Source organism: Mus caroli, unplaced genomic scaffold (assembly GCF_978045245.1).
Source record: "Mus caroli unplaced genomic scaffold, Mus_caroli_1 scaffold_10, whole genome shotgun sequence".
Taxonomy (NCBI): Eukaryota; Metazoa; Chordata; class Mammalia; order Rodentia; family Muridae; genus Mus; species Mus caroli.
Genome location: NW_028227265.1, coordinates 17943248 through 17963818, shown reverse-complemented (window position 1 = coordinate 17963818; position 20571 = coordinate 17943248). Strand labels below are relative to the sequence as shown.

The following is a 20571-nucleotide window of genomic DNA, read 5'->3' as shown; positions in this document are numbered from 1 at the left end:
AACTCCTTCCTGCAGCAAAACTCAGCCCTGACCCTGTACTTTGGTCTAGGCTGTAGCCAAGTTATACTTCCTAAATTTTAAGTGGCTGTGCTCTCAGTTATCTGTAGGCACTTTGCCTGGAAGTCTGAGCCCTGCTGGCTACTCAGGGCAAAGGCGATACAGCAGGTCAAGCATGTGAAGAGGCTGGCGTCTTCCTTTCATTCATCAAAGGACTGTGACGAAGTGAGACAGGCCAAGGAGCTGCCCAGGGGCAATGCCTACCTGATAACTCGAGTGTGCCCCTGTAAAGTTGTGCCAACTTCCCCGCTGCCATCTTTCCACTTATAAAGGTCGACCCGTTGATTACTCTGAGAGGAAGCGAGGACGAGAAGACAGTGAGTGGCTCGGCACATACCTGGGGTCTTAGCTCTCCTAACTGCCTAAGGTAAAGGAGGTGAGGTCATACAGGAGCTGACTTTATGGCAGATGCTCTGGGTTCAGCTTTTAAAAAACCAGTCCATTAAGTACTGGAACACAGCTTAGTCAGCGAGCATAAGAGCCTGAGTCTGATGCCCAGCATCCATATGAAAAGCTGGGAACAGAATTTCTGCACTGGGGACATGGAGAGAGGAGAAACTCTGGGGGTTACTGGCCACCCAGCTGAGCCAAATTAGTGAGTTCCAGGTTCAGTAAGAGATCCTGCCTCAAAGAATATGGTGGAGAATGGTCAAGAAAGACATCCCACAAGGACTTCTGGCCTCTACATACATGTATGTGCACATGCAAACACGTGCACACGGATACACACATACGCACGCGCACACATGAGCAGGAACACATATCCACATGACACACACACACAATAGTACTCATAAGGGGTCAGGCACAGAAATCTACAGTTGCTCTGGGGGAGTGGTTATCAATCTGTGGGTTGTGACCCCCTTTGGGGGTCAAATAACCCTTTCACAGGGGTTGACTATCTGCATATTAGATATTTACGTTGTGGTTCATAAGAGTAGCAAAACTATAGCTATGAAATAGCAGCAAAAATAATTTTATGGTTGGGGGTCACCACAACATGAGGAACTATGTTAAAGGGGCGCAGCATCAGGCAGGTTGAAAGCCACTGTTATAGAGAAAAGAATGGTGGCAAAGGATCTGGAGAAAGGTGCCAGAGATGACATGACCCAAAATCTTTTTGGAGAGTGGTAAGTTTCTCAGAAAACAAAACAAAGCTAGGTATAATCCTGGGGAACTTACAAATAGGCACTCAAAACCTGCAGAGGTTAACCAAGCTAATGAACTCCAATTAGGAAAGAATCCCATCCTTGGAAAGAATGAGACATTTTTTGTTTTATTTCTTTTTAATTATCTGTCTGTGGGGAAGGGGGATGTGCATGTGAGTACAGGTACCCACGCAAGCCAGAGAGGCCAGAAGTCCCCTGGAGCTAGTTACAGGCAGCTGCGAGCCCCCAAGGTGGGTGTTAGGCACTGAACTCAAGTCCTCTGAAAGGACAGTACTTGCTCTTAACTGCTGAAGCATCTCTTCTAGCTGCTGATGGATGAGGTGTTTGACCCCTCTGAAGGAAAAGAAGGCCAGCTCGGACCAGCTCCCATTCCTCCTCCTTGGAGTATATTTAAGTCATCTGCCATGCAATCCCTGGCTAGTTACACTGTCGCTAAGGAAGGTAACTCACTATACACAGAAATGAAGGCATCCACTTGCTTCTCATTAAATATTTGGATTCACTCCCTAGAAACACAAAGTCTGACACAGACCAGGGGCCAGCAGCAAATTACTTATACATACAAACCTGCAGGGCAAACCTCCTTTTGTATTTTTATTGGGGGAGGGTGTTTAGCCTTTGTGTTATCTATGCAGTAAGCTCATGCTTGGTACCCATGGAGGCTAGATGAGGGCGTCAGAGCTCCTAGAACTCAAGTTACAGTCAGGAGCCACCATGTAGGTGCTGGGAATCGAACCCAGGTCCTCTGGAAGGTCATCATTCCAGTGATCTTAACCACTAAGTCATCTCTCCAGCTCCATAAACCTCTTTTTCCCCTTTTACTGAGCAGTGACGACTACACTCTCTTCTTTGTACAGGACAAAGACTTGCCAGCTCTCAATGGTACTCCTTAAATGAACTCACCGAAGCTGCAAAATAGTGTGCAAAGCTGTCATGAGGGTTCCACTGCACAGCTCCAATGTCCCATTTGCTCTGGCGGGAGATCTTCCGGTGACCTTCAAAAGGGGCATCTAGATTGACGATGTACAGGAATCTTCGGCTAGAAGGACATCAGTGTTATAGCCTTACAGCAATGTAAGAGCATGCACATGGCGCTAGAAAAGCACATCCAGAATTGCATACAGCTTGCCCCAAACTCTCAGTTACTAGCACATGACAATAATCTATTGTCAAAGGCACACAGGTGGCAAGTGCCACCCAAGCTGATGGTTACGCAAAGGGGACAGTGTCTCTGTGACAGCTACTTCTATGGTTGGCCTTCACTCCCACATCCATGCATCAGAGTGTGTCTGGTCCCTCTGAGCTCAGCTCCTCCCCCAGCCTTTCTCAGTGCCCATGGCTGAGATCCATATTAATCCCACTGCAGGAGCTGCATTTCAACTGTGTTTTCTCTATAAGAAGTCTACCAAATGCTAAGGCTCTTGTCTCAATTCACCTGTAGGTCTGGAAACTACACGATGTCTAAAATATCTTTATAAGCCCGGTATTACCAGGCACAGAGCTTTACAGTCAATAAATGTGTTAAACATTCTTGTTACTGGACCGAAATCCTGCAGAAAAATCTCAAATTCCTCTGCAAGTCTACTACTTGGAAATGAAAACCAGATCTATCTGGAAGAACTGATGACCCAAGAAAAAGGCATAACAATTAAAGTAACATAGTAAAGATGTCAATAGCAAGTTTACAGTGTCAATCAATAGCCAGCCTGGTCTACAGAGTGAGTGCCAGGACAGCCTGGGCTACACAGAGAAACCCGGTCTCAAAAAAAAAAAAAAAAAAAAAAAAAAGAATGCTACATAATTTTTAAGAAAGAAACCTTGCTTGGTCAATGAATTAACATCCCTGCAGTAATTTCATTCCTGGGGAAGAGGAGACAGATAGCTCTCTGGAGCTGGCTGCTCAGCCAGGCTTGTGTTATCTGTGAGTTCCAGACCAACAAGAAAACCTACCTCAAAAGTGAACAAAGTAGACCGTGACTGAGGAATGACACCTGAGGTTACACACACACACACAATCATTTTTTTAATTCTTTCAGGAAAAAAAAAAACAAACCAAAGCCCAGTTAGGTAAACTGAATAAGTGTCCAGAGAGCCCAGATCCCCTCAACCCGCCCCAACCACCTCTCTAACCATACTAGACCGATTCCTCAGTGAGACAGTGTGGTGACAAGAACACTGTCAACTCAAGGCCAAACTACAAATCACTAAAATGTGAGTTCACTGCTTACCTATGAGAGACAAAACAAAAACAAGACCAAACAAAACCTCAAATAACCCCTGCAAGTGCCCTTGTGGTCCTTAGGATATGAATACTAAAGCCTCAGATTGTCCTCATACATAAAGATAGTTTTTGATTTCCCAGGAACTTATTTATACTTTGTTCCCCAGAACTTGTTGGAGACAAACTCCAAAAGCTCACTTACCCAGAAAGCACTGCATGCTGCCCAAGACAGTCCACAGACATGGCAGTCGCCTGTGAGAAGGAACACAGTTTTAGTTCTACTGACAAAATAACCAGGGCAGAAGACAGACCTACCTTTGATTCTTCTTCCTGTTTCTCAGGAAGTCCTTGGCTGACAATAATCCATCCTCAGGTGTTAGTGTTCTGCACTTTCCAGTGGCTCTCAGCCTTCTTAACGCTGTGACCCTTTAATATAGTTCCTCAGCTGTGGTGATCCCCCCAACCATAAAATTACTGCATTAGTACTTCATATCTATAATTTTGCTACTGTTAATGAATTGTAGTATGTTTTTGGAGATAGAAGTTTGCCAAAGGGTTGCGAACCATTGCTCTTTTAGTTCCCACCCAGATCTTTTTTGTTTGTTTGTTTGTTTTCGAGACAGGGTTTCTCTGTGTAGCCCTGGCTGTCCTGGAACTCACTCTGTAGACCAGGCTGGCCTCCAACTCAGAAATCCTCCTGCCTCTGCCTCCCAAGTACTGGAATTAAAGGTGTGCACCACCACACCCGGCTCCCATCCACATCTTACATTCACTTTGACAAATGATTGCTTCTGTTTCACACACACACACACACACACACACACACACACACACACACACTCACACACATACACCAGGACTATACACAACCAAGACAGCATATTCTAAGTTGAGAAGAAAGATGTTCTAGAGCCCTCAGAGAATCTGACTAGCACAGAGCAAGAAACAGCTACTAACAAGACCTTCTCCTCCAGAAGCTAACCTGGAACATTGCTACCTACATACCCATAGAACACCCATTTCTTTCCACAGCACATGGGACCTTCTTGAAGCCATATGGCATATTTCTCAAATACCATCCCTATTGGATCCAAGGTTTTATTCTTAATATTTTAGCCATTGAAGCCGGGCGTGGTGGCACACACCTTTAATCCCAGCACTCGGGAGGCAGAGGCAGGCGGATTTCTGAGTTCGAGGCCAGCCTGGTCTACAAAGTGAGTTCCAGGACAGCCAGAGCTACACAGAGAAACCCTGTCTCGAAAAACCACAAAAAAAAAAAAAAAAAAAAATTTTAGCCATTGTTTATTAAAGGGTTACATGAAGCTATTGTTATGCAAGTTCACAATGTACTTTGAGCACATTGTCACACGGACCCCTGCACCTCACTATCCTCCAAGGTAATATTGTTACTAATGTGTCCCATCCACATTCAGTCTGAAATTCCATCTCGCAGATCCTAGTGAGCATCAATGTCATGACTCAGAGCCTCATCTCCAAGTCTGGACCAAGGCTAATGAAGGTACGGCATGTGGCTGCCTGAATCCGGCAGTTATAGCCTTACCCTCTCATTCCTGTATCATCTGTTTGGTCACTAAATGCTCTCAGTTCTTTCCAAGAGAGCATGCTAGAAGAACTCACTTTGTGAATGCTGCCACAATCATAACCTATGAATGGCAGCACCAACCCCACCCCCATTGGCTTCACTAATGGTTTTCTCACACATATCTACCACTCAAAAACCATGTCATCCCTAGTCCTGGAGACATGAAGCCAGACTGTTCGCCCAGAGGGTGAAAAGTGGATAGAACATCCTTCATAATGCCCTAGAATCCTGAGCAGAGGGAACCCTAGCTGCATGGGCAAGCTTGGCGCCATACCAGCTCTAGAACCCGTCTGTGTAATGTACAGATTAATGCTGTAAAGAGAACAAGATGGCTTCTCCAACAGGGAGCAGCATCTTTCTAGAGGGCATCTCATGGAGGATCTGACCATAGCCCCAAGATTCTGGGTTCTTGATGCATACCCCTTGTGCCTGCTACACAAGGCTAATTAATAAAATACTCCTCTAGTGTGGCCAGTGGTTTACTGACATGAATAAGGAGCCCAAGTATCCATCAGGGGATGAATGGAAGATTAAAGAAAAGTAGTCACCATCACAGTAGATTATTCTTCAGCTTTTAAAAATAGAAATTCTGATAGATGCTACAACAGGAATGATTCTTAGGACTGCACCAAGAGAAACACACCCAACGAGACACTAGTACAAGATGGTTCCACTTAAGGCTTGTGTGGAGGCTCGAAAATGTCCCATCAGTTTGTGTGTTCAAACCCTTGTTCCCCTGTGGGTGGGTAATGTTATGGATGCTTCAGGAGGTGCTGGAGGAAGCCATGGGAAGCAGGCTTTCCTGCTTTACCCTACTTCTAGCTCTCCCTGTGTTCCCTGTGTGTGGTTGGCATGTGATCTCTCAGCTTCCCCTGCCATTATGGACTCTCCCTCTAGAACCACAGCCCAATTAAACCCTCTCTTTAGTTACAGTATCTTATTACAGCAACAACAGCCAACACAAAAGGTTGACACACATACAGCAGGAGAGCTCACAGAGACAAAGCAGAGGCTGACAAAGTTGTAGGAGTGTTGTTTAGTGAGTATAGACCTTCTATTTGGGAGGCAGCAACTGAGAGAGTTAATCACACCGGCCAGTTAACCTAGAGAGGAGATGGGATTCCCATGCCACCTATGAAAGACAGATGAAGGGGTCCCAGGGAAGAACCTGACGGTGACCTCTGGGAGCTGGGAGCAAGTAAGAAGGCAGGAATTTCTGTCCTAGCCCCTAGAAACTGGATATTGAAATCCACCTGAACAAGCTTGGAAATGGATTCCTCTGAGGTGAAGCCTCCAAGTAGAAACACGGCTCAGAGATGCCTTGATTTTGGCAATGAGGCACTGAACAAAGAAACCAGCCATGCAGTGCCTGGATGTCTGACCCACAGAAATCTGAGCTAAGAGATGGTTATTGTTTTAAGTTGCTAAATTTGTAGTGTGAGGCATACAGTAACGGAGCACTAAGAAAAGACAATCTGGCAACAGTCCAAAAGTGCCGTGCCTTTTGTCTCAGGAGCTCTGCCTCTGGTATCTACCCCCAAAGCCAGCAAATGCTTTCTGGACAGAGCTGTTTACTTACAACTCTAGCATCTACACAATGGAATGCTTCTAGTAGCATTTTTAAAAACACAAAAATGCATCAAGACTGCAAATATATTGTAAATCACCATATTAAGGGATCTTTTACATTTATTTATTGATTGGGGGGTAGATGATACATGTGTGCCACAGTGTGTGCGTGTGTGTGTGTGTGTGTGTGTGTGTGTGTGTGTGTGTGTAGGTCAGAGGGTAACCTGCAGAGGTTGGGTTTCTCCTACCACATGGGTTCCAGGGCATAAACTCACGTCACCAAGCTTGGTGGCAATCGCCCATATCCACTGAACCATCTGTCCAGCCCAGAAAGTTACTTTTTAAAAGAAACCACTAATTAAAAAAAAAAAAAAAAAGCTGCCAGTATGTCTGTAGGAAAACATAGGGAGATTATGCTAGGTTGCCACCATGAAGAAGTGGAAAGAAGGACGTTCTCTCACCAAAACAAGAAGCCATCTGCCCAGAGAAAAGGTTGAGCTAAGGGGACAGGGGCCACAGTCCAGGGTCTTACTGCTGACAGGGCTCCATACATGAGATAAATGAATGTATGTGCTAAGTGAACAAAATGGCAATGAACAAAAGGTGCTGAGACATAAAGAACGGGGTGTAGGGTTTTATCAGACGCCAAGGCAAGGGAAGAGGGAACACTTGCAGTGACACGGGTAGAACTTCCTATCTGTCCGAAGGAAGGGGCTTGTAGATTACAGATAGACCGGCGATTAAAACTTGAATTATGGATAGACCAGCAATTGTACCCCCTATTAAAACTTGTACTGAGGACGAGTGAGGTGGCTGAGTGGCTGAGCAGGTAGCTGTGCTTGCCATGCAGGCCTGACTACCTAATCCACAGTGGAAGGGAGAACTGCCTCCATCCACAAAGCTCCCTGGCCTCCTACTGTGCACTGCAGCCGCTACACACTTACACACACACACACACTACACACACACACACACTAAACACACACACACACTAAACACACACACACACACACACACACACACACACACACGGGACTAAGTAAGAACCATAGAAAAAAGGCATCCTTAAATCAGGCAGTGGTGGCACATGCCTTTAATCCCAGCACTTGAGAGGCAGAGGCAGGCGAATTTCTGAGTTCAAGGTCAGCCTGGTCTACAGAGTGAGTTCCAGGACAGCCAGGGCTATACAGAGAAACCCTGTCTCAGAAAAAAAAAAAAAAAAAGAAGAAGAAGAAGAAAAAGAAAGAAAGTTATCTTTAAACAAGGCCAGAGAGATGACTCAGCAAGGAAAAGCAAAAGCACTTGCCGTACAATCCTGACAGTCTTAGTTGGTACCAAGAACCCAGGTGAAAAGCCAGATATGGTAGCACACTCTGTACTTCCAGCATTTCTATGGTGGTGGCAAAACAAGAGGCACTGCCTTAAACCAATTTCTAATCTGTTCTCTGACCTTTGCACACGCGCACACACACACACCGGGCACTGTGATGCATACCTGTAATCCTAACACTTAGCTGGCTGCAACAGGAGGACCATATATTCAAAGCCAACATGGGCTATATTCAGTTAAAAACACAGAAACAAACAAAACCAAAGTGACCTAGCAGAGAAATTAAGACAGGATCAGAATCAATGATCGTTCTGACCTAAAAGGCCCTGCTTCCAGGAATACAGCTTTACTAGACTGCAGCTAAGTCTGGACAGACCTTCCTGTCTCCCCTACTCAACCACTCCCATCCTCTGCCTTGTTATCACTTCTTCCCGGGAAGGCCAGGAGCCTGCCACCAGCTGTGCTCCCTGTCATCTCAGAGACTGCTGTGCTAAATCTGGCCATGGCTCTGCAGAGTCAGCAGGACTGAGTGCATCCTCAGTGGAGTGCAGCCTCACAGACTACCTTGGAGCTTCCTGTCCATTCCCGCAGCCCATCTCAGAGCTCTCCTCTCCCAACGCTGCCCCCATATGCCAGCCATTATCAACTCTTTAAGATGAATTCCTGCCAGCCCTCCAAACTCACGTCTCTTTCTCCTTCCTCCTCTCCCCGCCACCCCACCCCCACCTTCCTCCCTCTCTCACCTCAGGACCTTTATACCAATGGCTGGTTCTGCCTGGAAGACTCTTCTATCCTTTATCTAGCTAATTCTTTGTCTTTTTGTGTGTCTGTATCTTTGTGGTGTGTGTGTATGGGTGTGGTGTGTGGTAAGTACACTGCACATGCATGTCCCTGAGTGTCAAGGACAGAGGCCAACATGGAGTGTCTTCCTGCATTGCTTGCTTGTTTGCTTGATTGACTGACTGATTTACAGACTTTCTCATGGAACCCTGGAACTTACCAATATGGCTAGGCTGGTTAGCCAGCAAGCTCCAAAGATGGTCCCATCTCCACTTCCTCAGTATTTGGATCACTGGGGTTCACCACCATGTCCACCATTTTATGCAGGTCACAGGGACCCAAAATCAATTCATGAAGCTTGCACAGCAATTACACAGATCTTCTTCCTCCTCTCCCCACCCCCCGCCCTTTGGGATTCAGTACAGACACTTCTAAGGTTTTGCTGGACCGTCCTCTCACACCCCAGTATGAATTAGCTACATCTGTGCATCTGCAGGACCTAGGATTCTGTTTCTTGGCACTTGAGATATTATAATGGTATTTAGTTATAGTACATTTTCTCCATTAGATTGCAATTTTCTTGAGGGTAAAAATCAATTTGCTAGTATAATGCCTACCACATGCTATTCGTTAACATATTAATTTAGTGACTATTTGGTATTAAAGGCAACTTAAAAATGGTCTTAAATGCTTATGCTACACAACAACATATACATCAGTGTTCACAGCAACATCACTCATAAAACCCTAAAAGTGGAAACAATGTCCAACAACTGATGAATGGATAAATAAGAAGCTGTATAGCAATAATGGGCTATGACTCACTTATAAAGAGAAATGAGCACTGGATACCCATACAGTGGATCGTTACTCAACTATAAAGAGGAAGGAGCAATCCTAACACCTAGGAGGCAGGCAGAGGCAGGAGGAGCTCTCTGAGTTTGAGGCCAACCTGGTCTATGGAGTGAGTTCCAGAGGGCTACACAGAGAAATCCTGTCTCAAAACAAACAAATAAAAAACCTGTTTCAAGTCAGGGTGAGGGTATGTTCTAGAAATGATGGTGGGGACGGACATAGACTAAAACTCCTTCAGATGTTCGCTTTAAACAGGCGAATGTACAGTTAATCCCTACAGCTCAGAGATCTGTTAGCAAGGAAAGCCCATGAAGCCGGGTATACACTTGTGATCCCAGCCTCCAGAGGCAGAGGCAGGAGGAACTCCCGGGGTTCAAGGTCAGCCTGATCTACATAATAAATTCCAAACCAGTCAAGACTAAATAGCGAGAGCTTGCCAAAAACAAACAAACAAAAAAACCTCATGCTTTAATATTTTTGTAATATTTTTATTTTTAGAAAGATAAGAGGTAATTATGTACTTAGTAATAGCCAAATACCGGGATAGATTGTATTACAAATCCATTTTGGACTTGCAGTTAAATATTAGCACAAATACAAAAACTGATCTTGCGCTGGGCGTGACAATACATTCCTATAAACTCAGCACTTGGAAGGTGGAGGCAAGGAACATCAGGAGTTCAAAGTCACCTACAACTGAACCGAGAGTTCAAGGCCAGACTAGGCCACATAAACTTGACAGAAGAAGGAAGGCAGGAAGGCAAAGTCTGTTGTCTGCTTATCCTTCCAATCAGTGCAAGTCAGAGCTCGGCCATTTCTCCAAACACCAGTTTGTCTCCAGCCTGGGCATGGACCGTAATGAGTGCATAATCAGATCTCACAGCCTGAAGCCACAAGCTGAAACCAACCGATATTAACAAGAATCATACCATATCAAATCCTATCTCTAGATAAATTATAGAGGCTGACATTGCTGCCAAAGCTGTCTTTGAAATCATTGTCTAACATGAATTACAAACAGTTTATACAGCAAGAGGGGTGTTCGCTTGGGAAATCTCCCTCTTTAATACAGGAACATCTCCCCTTCCTGAAAACTTAAACACCACACAGAGAGCATCGTTGGGGAAATCGCCTCATCTTTGAAGGACTCAGCTTCCAATGTATAAAATATGAGGGTAGATGAGACATCACCTAAAGATCATCCCAGCTCTCAAAGTCTCTTCTGTAAACCCATTCGTTACTTCCTTAGGTCAGACTTCCAATGCGATAATGACAGGCATCAAGCAGGCTGATGCTTAGCCACTGTGCTAAATGCTCTGCACAGATGCCCTCATTTAACCCTCCCAGCTAGTCTACAAATAGAGCTGACAGGGGAATGTGAGGTCTAAGGCCTGAGGCTAGCCTGCTGAAGGCTTCCTTGCAATCGCAGAGCTGGGTTGCTGCTGTCTTAAGAACCTGGATTTTGTAAGTGTTCACACAAGCTGCTAACAGTGGTTCCTGTGGCTACACGGGATGCTTTAATAGTTTACTTGAGCATGCTTTTCTCCTGAAGGGGGTCTGCACTCTCAGTACACGCTGTAGTTCCTAACCGACCAGGTTCCAAACAACACTTCAGGCACTGACACTGAGAGAATCGATGTCCTATGTTTCCCCAGCATGAATGGTCACTGGGGAGTCCAGTCTCTACTGCCTTTGCTCTTTGATTTTTGCTTTGCAGTCTTCAATGTACTCATCATCCTGAGGGTGCTCTAGGAGCTCTTGATACCAAGTGTTTGCCTTGCCTTACCGATGAAGAGCTGAAGCTTAGAAAGGCAGGCAGTAAGTTAGCCGAGGTCACCTGGCCCATAGAAGGCATCTCCGGGATCCTGGCTCAGCATGCTGGCTCCAAACCTCTGTGCTAGACTGCATTGTTTTACTACTGTTAAGCATTGTAATTTAAACTTTTAACAAAGCAGGTCATTCACACCTGCTGTGCTGTGGTTTACTACTGTGATCTAATTCATGTTTTCTTGTTGTGTTGGTTTCAGGGTTTGGTTTTGTAGTTGGGGTTTTGTTTTGCTTTTGGAGATAGTCTCCTAACTCTCCTGCCAGGATACCTCCCAGAATCTGATATTACGACTTACTACTCACATCTTAATGAATCACTTCAAATGAACAAACTTGTTTCCTGAAGATTTATTTTACTTTTAATTATGTGGTTCTTGGTGGAAAGCATGCATGTGTACGTGAGCACTGGCACGTGGAAACCAAAGACCATGCATTCCCTGGAGCTGGAGGTACAGGCAATTGTGAGCAGCTTGCCAAAGGCGCCAGGACCAGTGTATGATTCTCAGCACCCACATACACAGAGCCAGGGGATTGGGGGCTGGAGCTATAGCTCAGCAGCAGAGAGTTTGCTGCCTCCAGGGAACCTGAGTTCAGTTCCCAGATGGCTCACAAACTCCTGTAACTCTCTAGATCCAGGAAACTTGACACCCTCTTCTGGCCTTCACAGGCACCCACAAGCATGTGTGAATAAGCACGTGGGCACACTATCATTCTCTCTCTCTCTCTCTCTCTCTCTCTCTCACACACACACACACACACACACACACACACACACACACACATTTTTTATTATTATTTTATTTTATGTGTATTTGCCTATATGTATGTCTGTGTACTACATGTGTGCCCAGTACTGAAGGAAGCCAGAAGTTATTGAACCCTCTGGAAGCTATAGACATTTGTGAGCTGTCATATGGTGTTGGATTGGAAATCAAACCTGAATCCTCTGGTCCTTTTTTTTTTTTTTTTTTTAATGCTTATAATCCCAGCACCAAGGACACAAAGACAGGTGAATGAATGGTTCCTAAGCACTAAAGCCAAGGCTGACACTGGCCTCTCCATGCATATGCACACACACACACACAGATACCCACACTCATACAAAAGTGCACTAGTGTGTGTGTGTGTGCCTGTGTTCCCAGACTCATCCCAAATCAACAGCTAATTTATATACAATATATAGGCTAAAGCAATGAGACTCAACACATAAAAGAGCAGAAAGCCAGCTCCGGCAAGTAATTTCCGAGACTCCTCCCTGCTGTGGGAGCTGTTACTATCAGGGGATCTCGGCTTGCTTGCCCTGCTAGTGGCCTCGGTCACCGTCCTTTGTGATTGTGAGACCAAAGTGACTCTGAAGGCCACTGGATTTCCACGGTCCTACTACCCACCCCCAAGCTAAGCCCACCAAGAGCCGAGAAACACTTCATTAAACTCAAAAACCAAATATTGACAGTGTTTGTGGGGCAAACCCAAAGACCTGAGTTAGTTCCCCAGATCTCACCATGGAAGGACAGTGCTGACCCCTAAAAGTTGTCATCTGACCACACATGTGCTATGGCAGGTGCTGGAAATCAAACCTTGGACCTCTAGGCCTTTTTTGCTTTCTTAACAGCCAGGTATTGGAACTTATGCTTAGTAATCCCAGTGCTAAGGTAAAGACAGGTGGATTACATACGCAGTAAGTAAAATACAAACAAATCAATGAAAACATCAAGCATGCTAGGCAAGCATTCCCATTAGCTACATCTCTAACCCTAAAACAATTTTAAAATTTATAAATTTTACATTCATTTGTTTGTGTGCTGAGGATAGCAGAGCGCATGCTATGGTGCCCCTACGGCAGTCAGAGGAAAACTTTCAGGAGTCAGTTCTCTACTTCCACCATGGGGCCCCTGCGGATCAAACTCAGGTCATCAGCTTGGCAGCAAGTGCCGTGGCCTGTGTCTTAATTACTTTTCAATCGCTGCAACAAACACCACGATCCAGGCAACTTATAAAAGCATTTCATTTGGAGCTTCGAGTGTCAGAGGATCCATGACCATCATTGCATGTGGCGGCAGGCAGCAGGCAGGCAGGCAGGCAGGCAGCAGGCAGGCAGGCATGGTGCTGCAACAGTAGTTGAGAGCTTACACCTTAATCCACAGCAGGAGGTAGAGATAGTTAACTGGAAATGGCATGGGCTTTTGAAATTTCAAGGCTGGCCTCCAATGACACATCCCCTCCAATGAGGCCACGCCTCCTAATCCTTCTGAAACAGCTCCACCAACTGGGGACCAAGCATATAAAATATATGAATCGATGAGAGCCATTTGCATTTAAATCACCAGACTGCTGAAATTATTTTCTAGAATATAAAATAGAATGGGGAGCATTTTGAGAAGTTTACTGTTCTAACCATCTTCTTCAGAGAGGCAGCATAAAGGATTTTCTTTTTCTTTCTATGTAGTAGAAAGCTAATAAAACAGGTTTCTAGCCGGGCATGGTGGTGCACGCCTTTAATCCCAGCACTCGAGAGGCAGAGGCATAGGCAGAGGCAGAGGCAGAGGCATAGGCAGAGGCAGAGGCAGAGGCAGAGGCAGAGGCAGAGGCAGAGGAGGCAGAGGAGGCAGAGGCAGAGGCAGAGGCAGAGGCAGAGGCAGAGGCAGAGGCAGAGGCAGAGGCAGAGGCAGAGGCAGAAGCAGGCGAATTTCTGAGTTCGAGGCCAGCCTGGTCTACAAAGTGAGTTCCAGGACAGCCAGAGCTATACAGAGAAACCCTGTCTCGAAAAACAAAAACAAACAAACAAACAAACAAAAAACAAAACAGGTTTCTGCCTCTTGCCAATCAACGTCAGACAAAACAGGCAAACCCACACTATAGATATACCCTTTCAACTAAAGGAAAAATCTTAAGGAAAAGCAGAAACTCCCACAAGGCAGTTAAATTACCCAGTTTACTTTGTTCTCCTGCTATGCCAACTGCTGTTTAGGCTTAATTATTTGCTCCTACTTCATAGCACTCCAGTGTAGGTGTCAGTGCCCTCTCTGCAGGTCTTTTCAGTTACATCTCTATAAAGAAATAGGGGTGAGACTGCCTGGGTTTCTGTGAGAATTAAAAGATTTATAGATTAGCATCTTCCAAATTAGCAGGCTTGGACATGTGATACTGGTTCGGCTCTGTCCTGATCCCTAGTGAAAGCAATTAACAAGAAGGGTAACTGCAATCTGTCTTCTCCCCTAGGAGTCTGGCACCTCCCTGGGGAAAGCAGACCTCACACTGACAATGCTGACAGCCCCAAGTGTTTCAAGATCCCTTAATCCAAGAGCTGCTGGTCAAATTCTCCATGGGGACTACTTATCAGAGGGCACCACAGAGCAGACTGGTGGACAGCTCCTCATATCAGCCCTCGTGGCAAAAGACAGGATGGAGTTTTAGAAGACACAGCTACCCATTTACTGTAATCTATATTTCCCTAAGTGCAAAGTAACTGGATACGGGCACTGTGCCTGGGACAATGTGCACTAGTAAGACCACAATAAATCCTTACGTTTAAAAGGGACTGGCTCAACAGTTAAAACACAAGCTTGCAACCATGAGGACCAAAGTTCAAATCTCCAGAAACCCACACAAGGGACTGGAGAGATGCCTCAGCAGTTAAGAGCACTGACTGCTCTTCTGAAGGTCCTGAGTTCAAATCCCAGCAACCACATGGTGGCTCACAACCATCCAAAATGAGATCTGATGCCCTCTTCTGGTGTGTCTGAAGACAGCTACAGTGTACTTACATATAATAATAAATAAATATTTGGGCCAGAGTGAGCGGGGCCAGAGAAAGCAGAGGTCCTGAGTTGAATTCCCAGCAACCACAGGATGGCTCACAACCATCTGCACAGCCACAGTGTATTCATATACATAAAATAAATAAATAAATAAATCTTTAAAAAAAAAAAGAAAAAGAAAAAAACCCACATAAATATAGGGTGGGCAAAGTGGCCTCCCAGTACTTCTAGCCTTGAAAGGCTAAGAAATTGGATTTCTCAGAGCAAGTTGGCTACCAAGACTAGACACACTGGCAAGCTCTGGGCCTCACAGAGAGACTCTGCCTCCATGAACAAAGTAGAAAAGCAGCCAGGACGATTCCTGACGATTCCTTGGGCCTCCTGCACATGCACCCACACGTGTTATGTGGTTTGAATAGGGACAGCCCCAGAGTCTCATATGTTTCAATGCTTGACCCTTAAAGGGAGTAGTGCCATTAGGAGATGTGGCCTTGTTGTAGGAAGTGTGTCACTATTGGGACAGGCTTTTAAGTCTCAGAAGCTCAAGCATGCCTAGTGGCCCCCAGTTTTTTTCCTATTGCTGGTTGATCTGCATGTAGAATGCAGCTCCTTCCTCAGCACCATGCCTGCCATGTTTCCCACCATGATGGTAATGCACCAAACCTCTGAACTGCAAGCTGATTACAATTTTTCAATTAAATATTTTCCTTTTGGACAGTGGCAGCACACACCTTTAATCCCAGCACTTGGGAGGCAGAGGCAGGTGGATTTCTGAGTTTGAGGCCAGCCTGGTCTACAGAGTGTGTTCCAGGACAGCCAGGGCTACACAGAAAAACCCTGTCTCAAAAACAAACAAACAAACAAAAATTCCTTTATAAGAGTTGTCATGAAGCCGGGCGGTGGTGGCGCACACCTTTGATCCCAGCACTGGGGAGGCAGAGGCAGGCAGATTTCTGAGTTTGAGGCCAGCCTGGTCTACAAAGTGAGTTCCAGGACAGCCAGGGCTACACAGAGAAACCCTGTCTCAAAAAAAAACAACAACAACAAAAAAAAGTTGTCATGGTCATGGTCTCCTCACAGCAAAAGAAACCCCAAGACTCATGTGTAGACACATGCAAAAACATACATATGCATATATTTGCACACCACACACATAAAAACACAAAAACTGAAATAAGTCCTTATTGAATAAATAAATAAACAGGTGAATGAAAGTCTAACACACAGAAAGTATTCAGGGCTGGAGGGATGACGAAGCCATTAAAGGCTAGGCTTACAACCAAAAAATGTAAGAAAGTACTCAATAAATATTTGTTGAATATATGAAAAAAACTTGAGAAGAAATGTCCTAGGTATCAGGAAAGTGAGACACGATGTTTTATTATGAACCTATGTGTGACACATTATGAGCTATTAAGAGATAAAGTAGCGTAATGAGCTCTGGGGCCAAAGACTGTACAAATCCCAGTGCCTCCAGCCACATGCAGGAGGCCTTAGACAACTCTCTCAAGATCAGCCAAGCAGGGACCAGCTTCCTGTTTTGGTGGAAAAAGGTAATGCCTACTTTTTTCTTTTTTTTGGGGGGGGGGTGTGAGACAGGATTTTTCTGTATAGCCCTGGCTGTCCTGGAACTCACTTTGTAGACCAGGCTGGCCTTGAACTCAGAAATCCGCCTGCCTCTGCCTCCCGAGTGCTGGGATTAAAGGCCTGCGCCACCAGGCCCAGCTAGGGTAATACCTACTTAGCCTGCATGGCTCTTTCATCAAGTAGAAAAAGAACACATAGATAGACTGCCTAGCATGAAGCCTGGCACATGGAAGACTGGCACAATACAGAAAAATGATAAAAACACAGGGATGTAGCTCAGTTAGTATTGTACTTGGGTAGCATGCATGAAGCCCTGAAGCCTGCTTAAAACTCTGTGTGGTGGTGCACAGACCTCAGCACTGAGCAGGTAAAGGCAAGAGGATCAAAAGCTCAAGATCTCCTCGGCTGCACAATATGTTCAAAGTGTGCCTGGAACACATGAAATCCTGTCTCAAAAGAGTCCTAGCCTGTGCCTCTAACCCCTGGTCTCGGGAGACAGAGGCAGGAGGATCTCTCTGAGTCTGAGGCCTGCCTAGTCTACATAATGAGTTCCAGGACAGCCAGAGTTACATATGATACCCTGTCTCAAAAGAAAAAAAAGTGGGGGAGGGGGAGATACTGGATGAAGAGACTGCTTCCTCCTCTTCCAGAGCACACTGGTTAGATTTCTAGCATCCACATGGAGGGTCACAACTGTCTGTAACTCCAGTTCCAGGAGATTCTGTGCCTCCATCTGGCCTCAGCAGACACTAGACATGCAAACGATTCCCATATAAACAGGCAAAACAACCATACACCTAAAATTTTCATGGGTACCTTCAAGATGGCCCATAGTGTAAAGATTCTAGCTAGATACGGCTGTTGACCTAAGCTTAAGTTCCACAGTAAAATAGTATAGATTCCCAAATGTTGTCCTCTGATCTCTACGTACCCACACATACATCATACACTCACTGTAATAATGTTTTGTTTGAATTTAAAGAAAGGAAAAATGATTAAAATATCCAGTCAGTAAAAACTTTTTTAATTTTTAAATTATTTTTTTAATTAATTTTGTGTGTATATGAGTGTGGGCAGATATGCCACACAATATGTATGGAGATCTAAGACTAACTTGTGGGAGCTGGTTTGGTCCTTCAGCCATGTGGGTCCTGGGGATAGAACTCAAGTGGTCAGGCCTGCTGGCAAAAGCCAACACCTGAAACATTTCAAGCACTCAATGCTAATGTTTTTTAAAAGATACTGTTTTTATTTTTTATTGTTCACTTATTGACTGTGTGTACGAGTGCCACGGGATGTGGATGTGAAAGATCCTGAGAGAATGTAAAAGGTCACAGAAGTCCTGAAATTGGCAAAATAGATTTCATTGTTAGCAGAACTAGCTTCACTGATTTAGAAAAATAGAGGTGCACAATGCTCTGGCCACTCCTTGAACCCATGTGTGTGCGCACTGATGAAGCCCATTGCCAGGTGTTTGTGATATTGGTTGCTGGGAAAGAGTCAGAAAATCTCCCCAGCAAACACACCTGTACCAGACTCTTTCCTTGTACCCCTCCCATACTCATTTCTTGAGAATAGACATTGTTTAGATCTGGAAATCCCCTACTCCCCCCTTCTCCTTCCCCCCCTGAGGGCCTATAAAAACTGGGACCCCTTTCCCCTCGTGGTCAACTCCTCTACCCCTGAGTGGGATATGAGTCGTCCCCAGAACTCTGGCTTTCCTCGAATAGTCTCGTGTGGTTTGCATCAAGCTTGGTCTCTCCTGAGTTCTTGGGTGTCCGCTATTGTCCCGAGGCCTGAGCGAGGGGCTCCTCTCGGAGTCTTTCGGATGGAGGAAGGAGACCAATGTATGGCAGCTGGTTCTTCCTGACATGTGGGTCCTGGGGATTGAACTCAGGTTGGCAAGCCTGGCAGCAGTGCCTTTGCCAGCCACCTTGCAGGCCCCCAATGTTAACAATTTTTGAAGCTTGCCATGTGCCATACATCTTAAACATGTGGCCTCATAAAATTCTCATGCCATTCCTGTAAGTATAATAACCTCCCTTCTATAGGTAAGAAAACTGAGGCATAACCGGGCGGTGGTGGCACTTGCCTTTAATCCCAGCACTTGGGAGGCAGAGGCAGAGGCAGAGGGATTTCTGAGGTCAAGGCCAGCCTGGTCTACAGAGTGAGTTCCAGGCCAACCAGGACTACACAGAGAAACCCTGTCTCGAAAAACCAAAAAAGAAAGAAAAAAGAAAAAAAAAAAAAGAAAAAGAAAAAAGAAAAGAAAACCGAGGCGTGGAGAGTGATGTGAGGGATGGGCTACATAGGTGTCCAATCTAAGCAATACATGTATCTTGTCAACGACAGAGTATTTCCCAATTTAGCAACCACTTAGGCTGAAACAGATGCTCCGCAAAACAGTATTTCATAAATTCACCCCCAAAATGGTCCAAGGTGAGATTTGGTCCAAATAACTGAGGCTCAGAGAAGTTCTGCAACTTTCCCGAAGTCACCAAGTGCAGTCGACTACCTCAGGGAGTGGACACCTCCCCCAGTTCACTACCTTGAACAAGGTCAGAATCCCTTCAGCATTTACAATCACTATCTTGGCGTCCCAAGACCATAAGCCTGTTTGGAAGCCTAAAGGCCATACACACCTTTGCCCTAACTGTCCTGACCAGTAATCAAAGCTTCCCTAGGCTATCCTGACTGACAGCTCCAGGTGAGCACCGCGTCCATCTTCCCACCCTGAGCAAAGGGATGGATGAAAAGGCGGGCGTGTGGGGGGGTGGGGGGCGCGAGGATTGGGGGATGAGGGGAAGGGTGTAAACCACGGAAAGCGCATGCTCAGATGGCTCCATTCCCAGATGGCTCCATTCACGCACAGCTCACCTGAGAATCTCGAAACTCCACCACCACGTTCTCGCTGCTCCAGCGCGCCGCCATCTCACTAGCCCGACCGTGGGGTGCCAGCAGGCGACCCTCCACCCCCAACCCCAACCCCAAGACCGAGACTCCCCGCGTTAGTAAGCCCCACACAGCCTGCTAATAAATCCGGCCACGCCCAGTTTCTCCCTTTCACTTGACCACAACTCATTGGATACCCCAATGATTGACCCCGCCTCTTCTGCTTTCTCCCCCAACCACGGACCAGGTCTGCCCCCAAAACAGGAACGCCCCTTCATTTCGTCATCAGTACGAGTCACCTGGGCACCCGCGGCTGCCGACACGCCCCCTGCCGTGAGCTCTGCCGGGAAATGTAGTCAAATGTCAGCACAGGGTCAGTTACCCAGGAAGAACCTGAGTTCAGAGAGCAGATGACAGTTGTCCTGTATTTTTGCTGGTAGTTGGTTGGTATCCCCGTATTCTCCTACACATAGCCTATAAACAAAACCGACATCCCTACCAAAGGAAAAAAACCTTTTCTGATTCTTGCCATCAAGGCTTTGAAAAATCTGAGTGCACAATTTTTCGTTTCATGCTGTACATCCGTGCCTCTGAAGTACTGAAGTAGCTCCTGAGGTTCTCCACGAACAACACTTTGGGGGGGGGGGGGCGGGCGGGAACAAGTCCCTAAAGGTAAAAACAATTTCATAATCTTTCTAACACCTTACTTTCATTTTCTCTCATCACTGTGCGCTATAGTTCTCCCGAGGATATGTAGTACAGAGGGAATTTACTCTGAGAGGAAGTTTAAACTGAATATTAAACGACGTGACACTCTTTTTTTTCTTTTTTTTTTGGGGGGGGGGAGGGGGGTTTGAGACAGGGTTTCTCTATGTAGCCCTGGCTGGCCCTGGAACTCACTCTGTAGACCAGGCTGGCCTCGA

At 45.7% G+C, this 20571-nt stretch overlaps 1 protein-coding gene across 8 annotated transcripts in view; it reads right to left on the bottom strand.

Annotated features, from left to right (window-relative positions):
• The window catches only part of Wdr59 (WD repeat domain 59), a 71134-nt gene extending 51350 nt beyond the window's left edge, over positions 1-19784 (bottom strand). For 4 of the 8 annotated variants that reach the window (XM_085843564.1, XM_085843565.1, XM_085843567.1 and 1 more), the window contains exons 1-4: positions 19634-19784; positions 3650-3699; positions 2130-2265; positions 262-347 (exon numbers count right to left, since the gene is read on the bottom strand). In XM_085843564.1, the coding sequence (XP_085699690.1) occupies positions 262-347; positions 2130-2265; positions 3650-3699; positions 19634-19687 (326 nt within the window). In that variant the 5' untranslated portion in view covers positions 19688-19784. The remainder of the gene's footprint in view (positions 1-261; positions 348-2129; positions 2266-3649; positions 3700-19633) is intronic. The other 4 variants (XM_085843566.1, XM_029480627.2, XM_029480629.2 and 1 more) reach the window with 2 other exon arrangements.
• Positions 19785-20571: the final 787 nt, after the last annotated feature.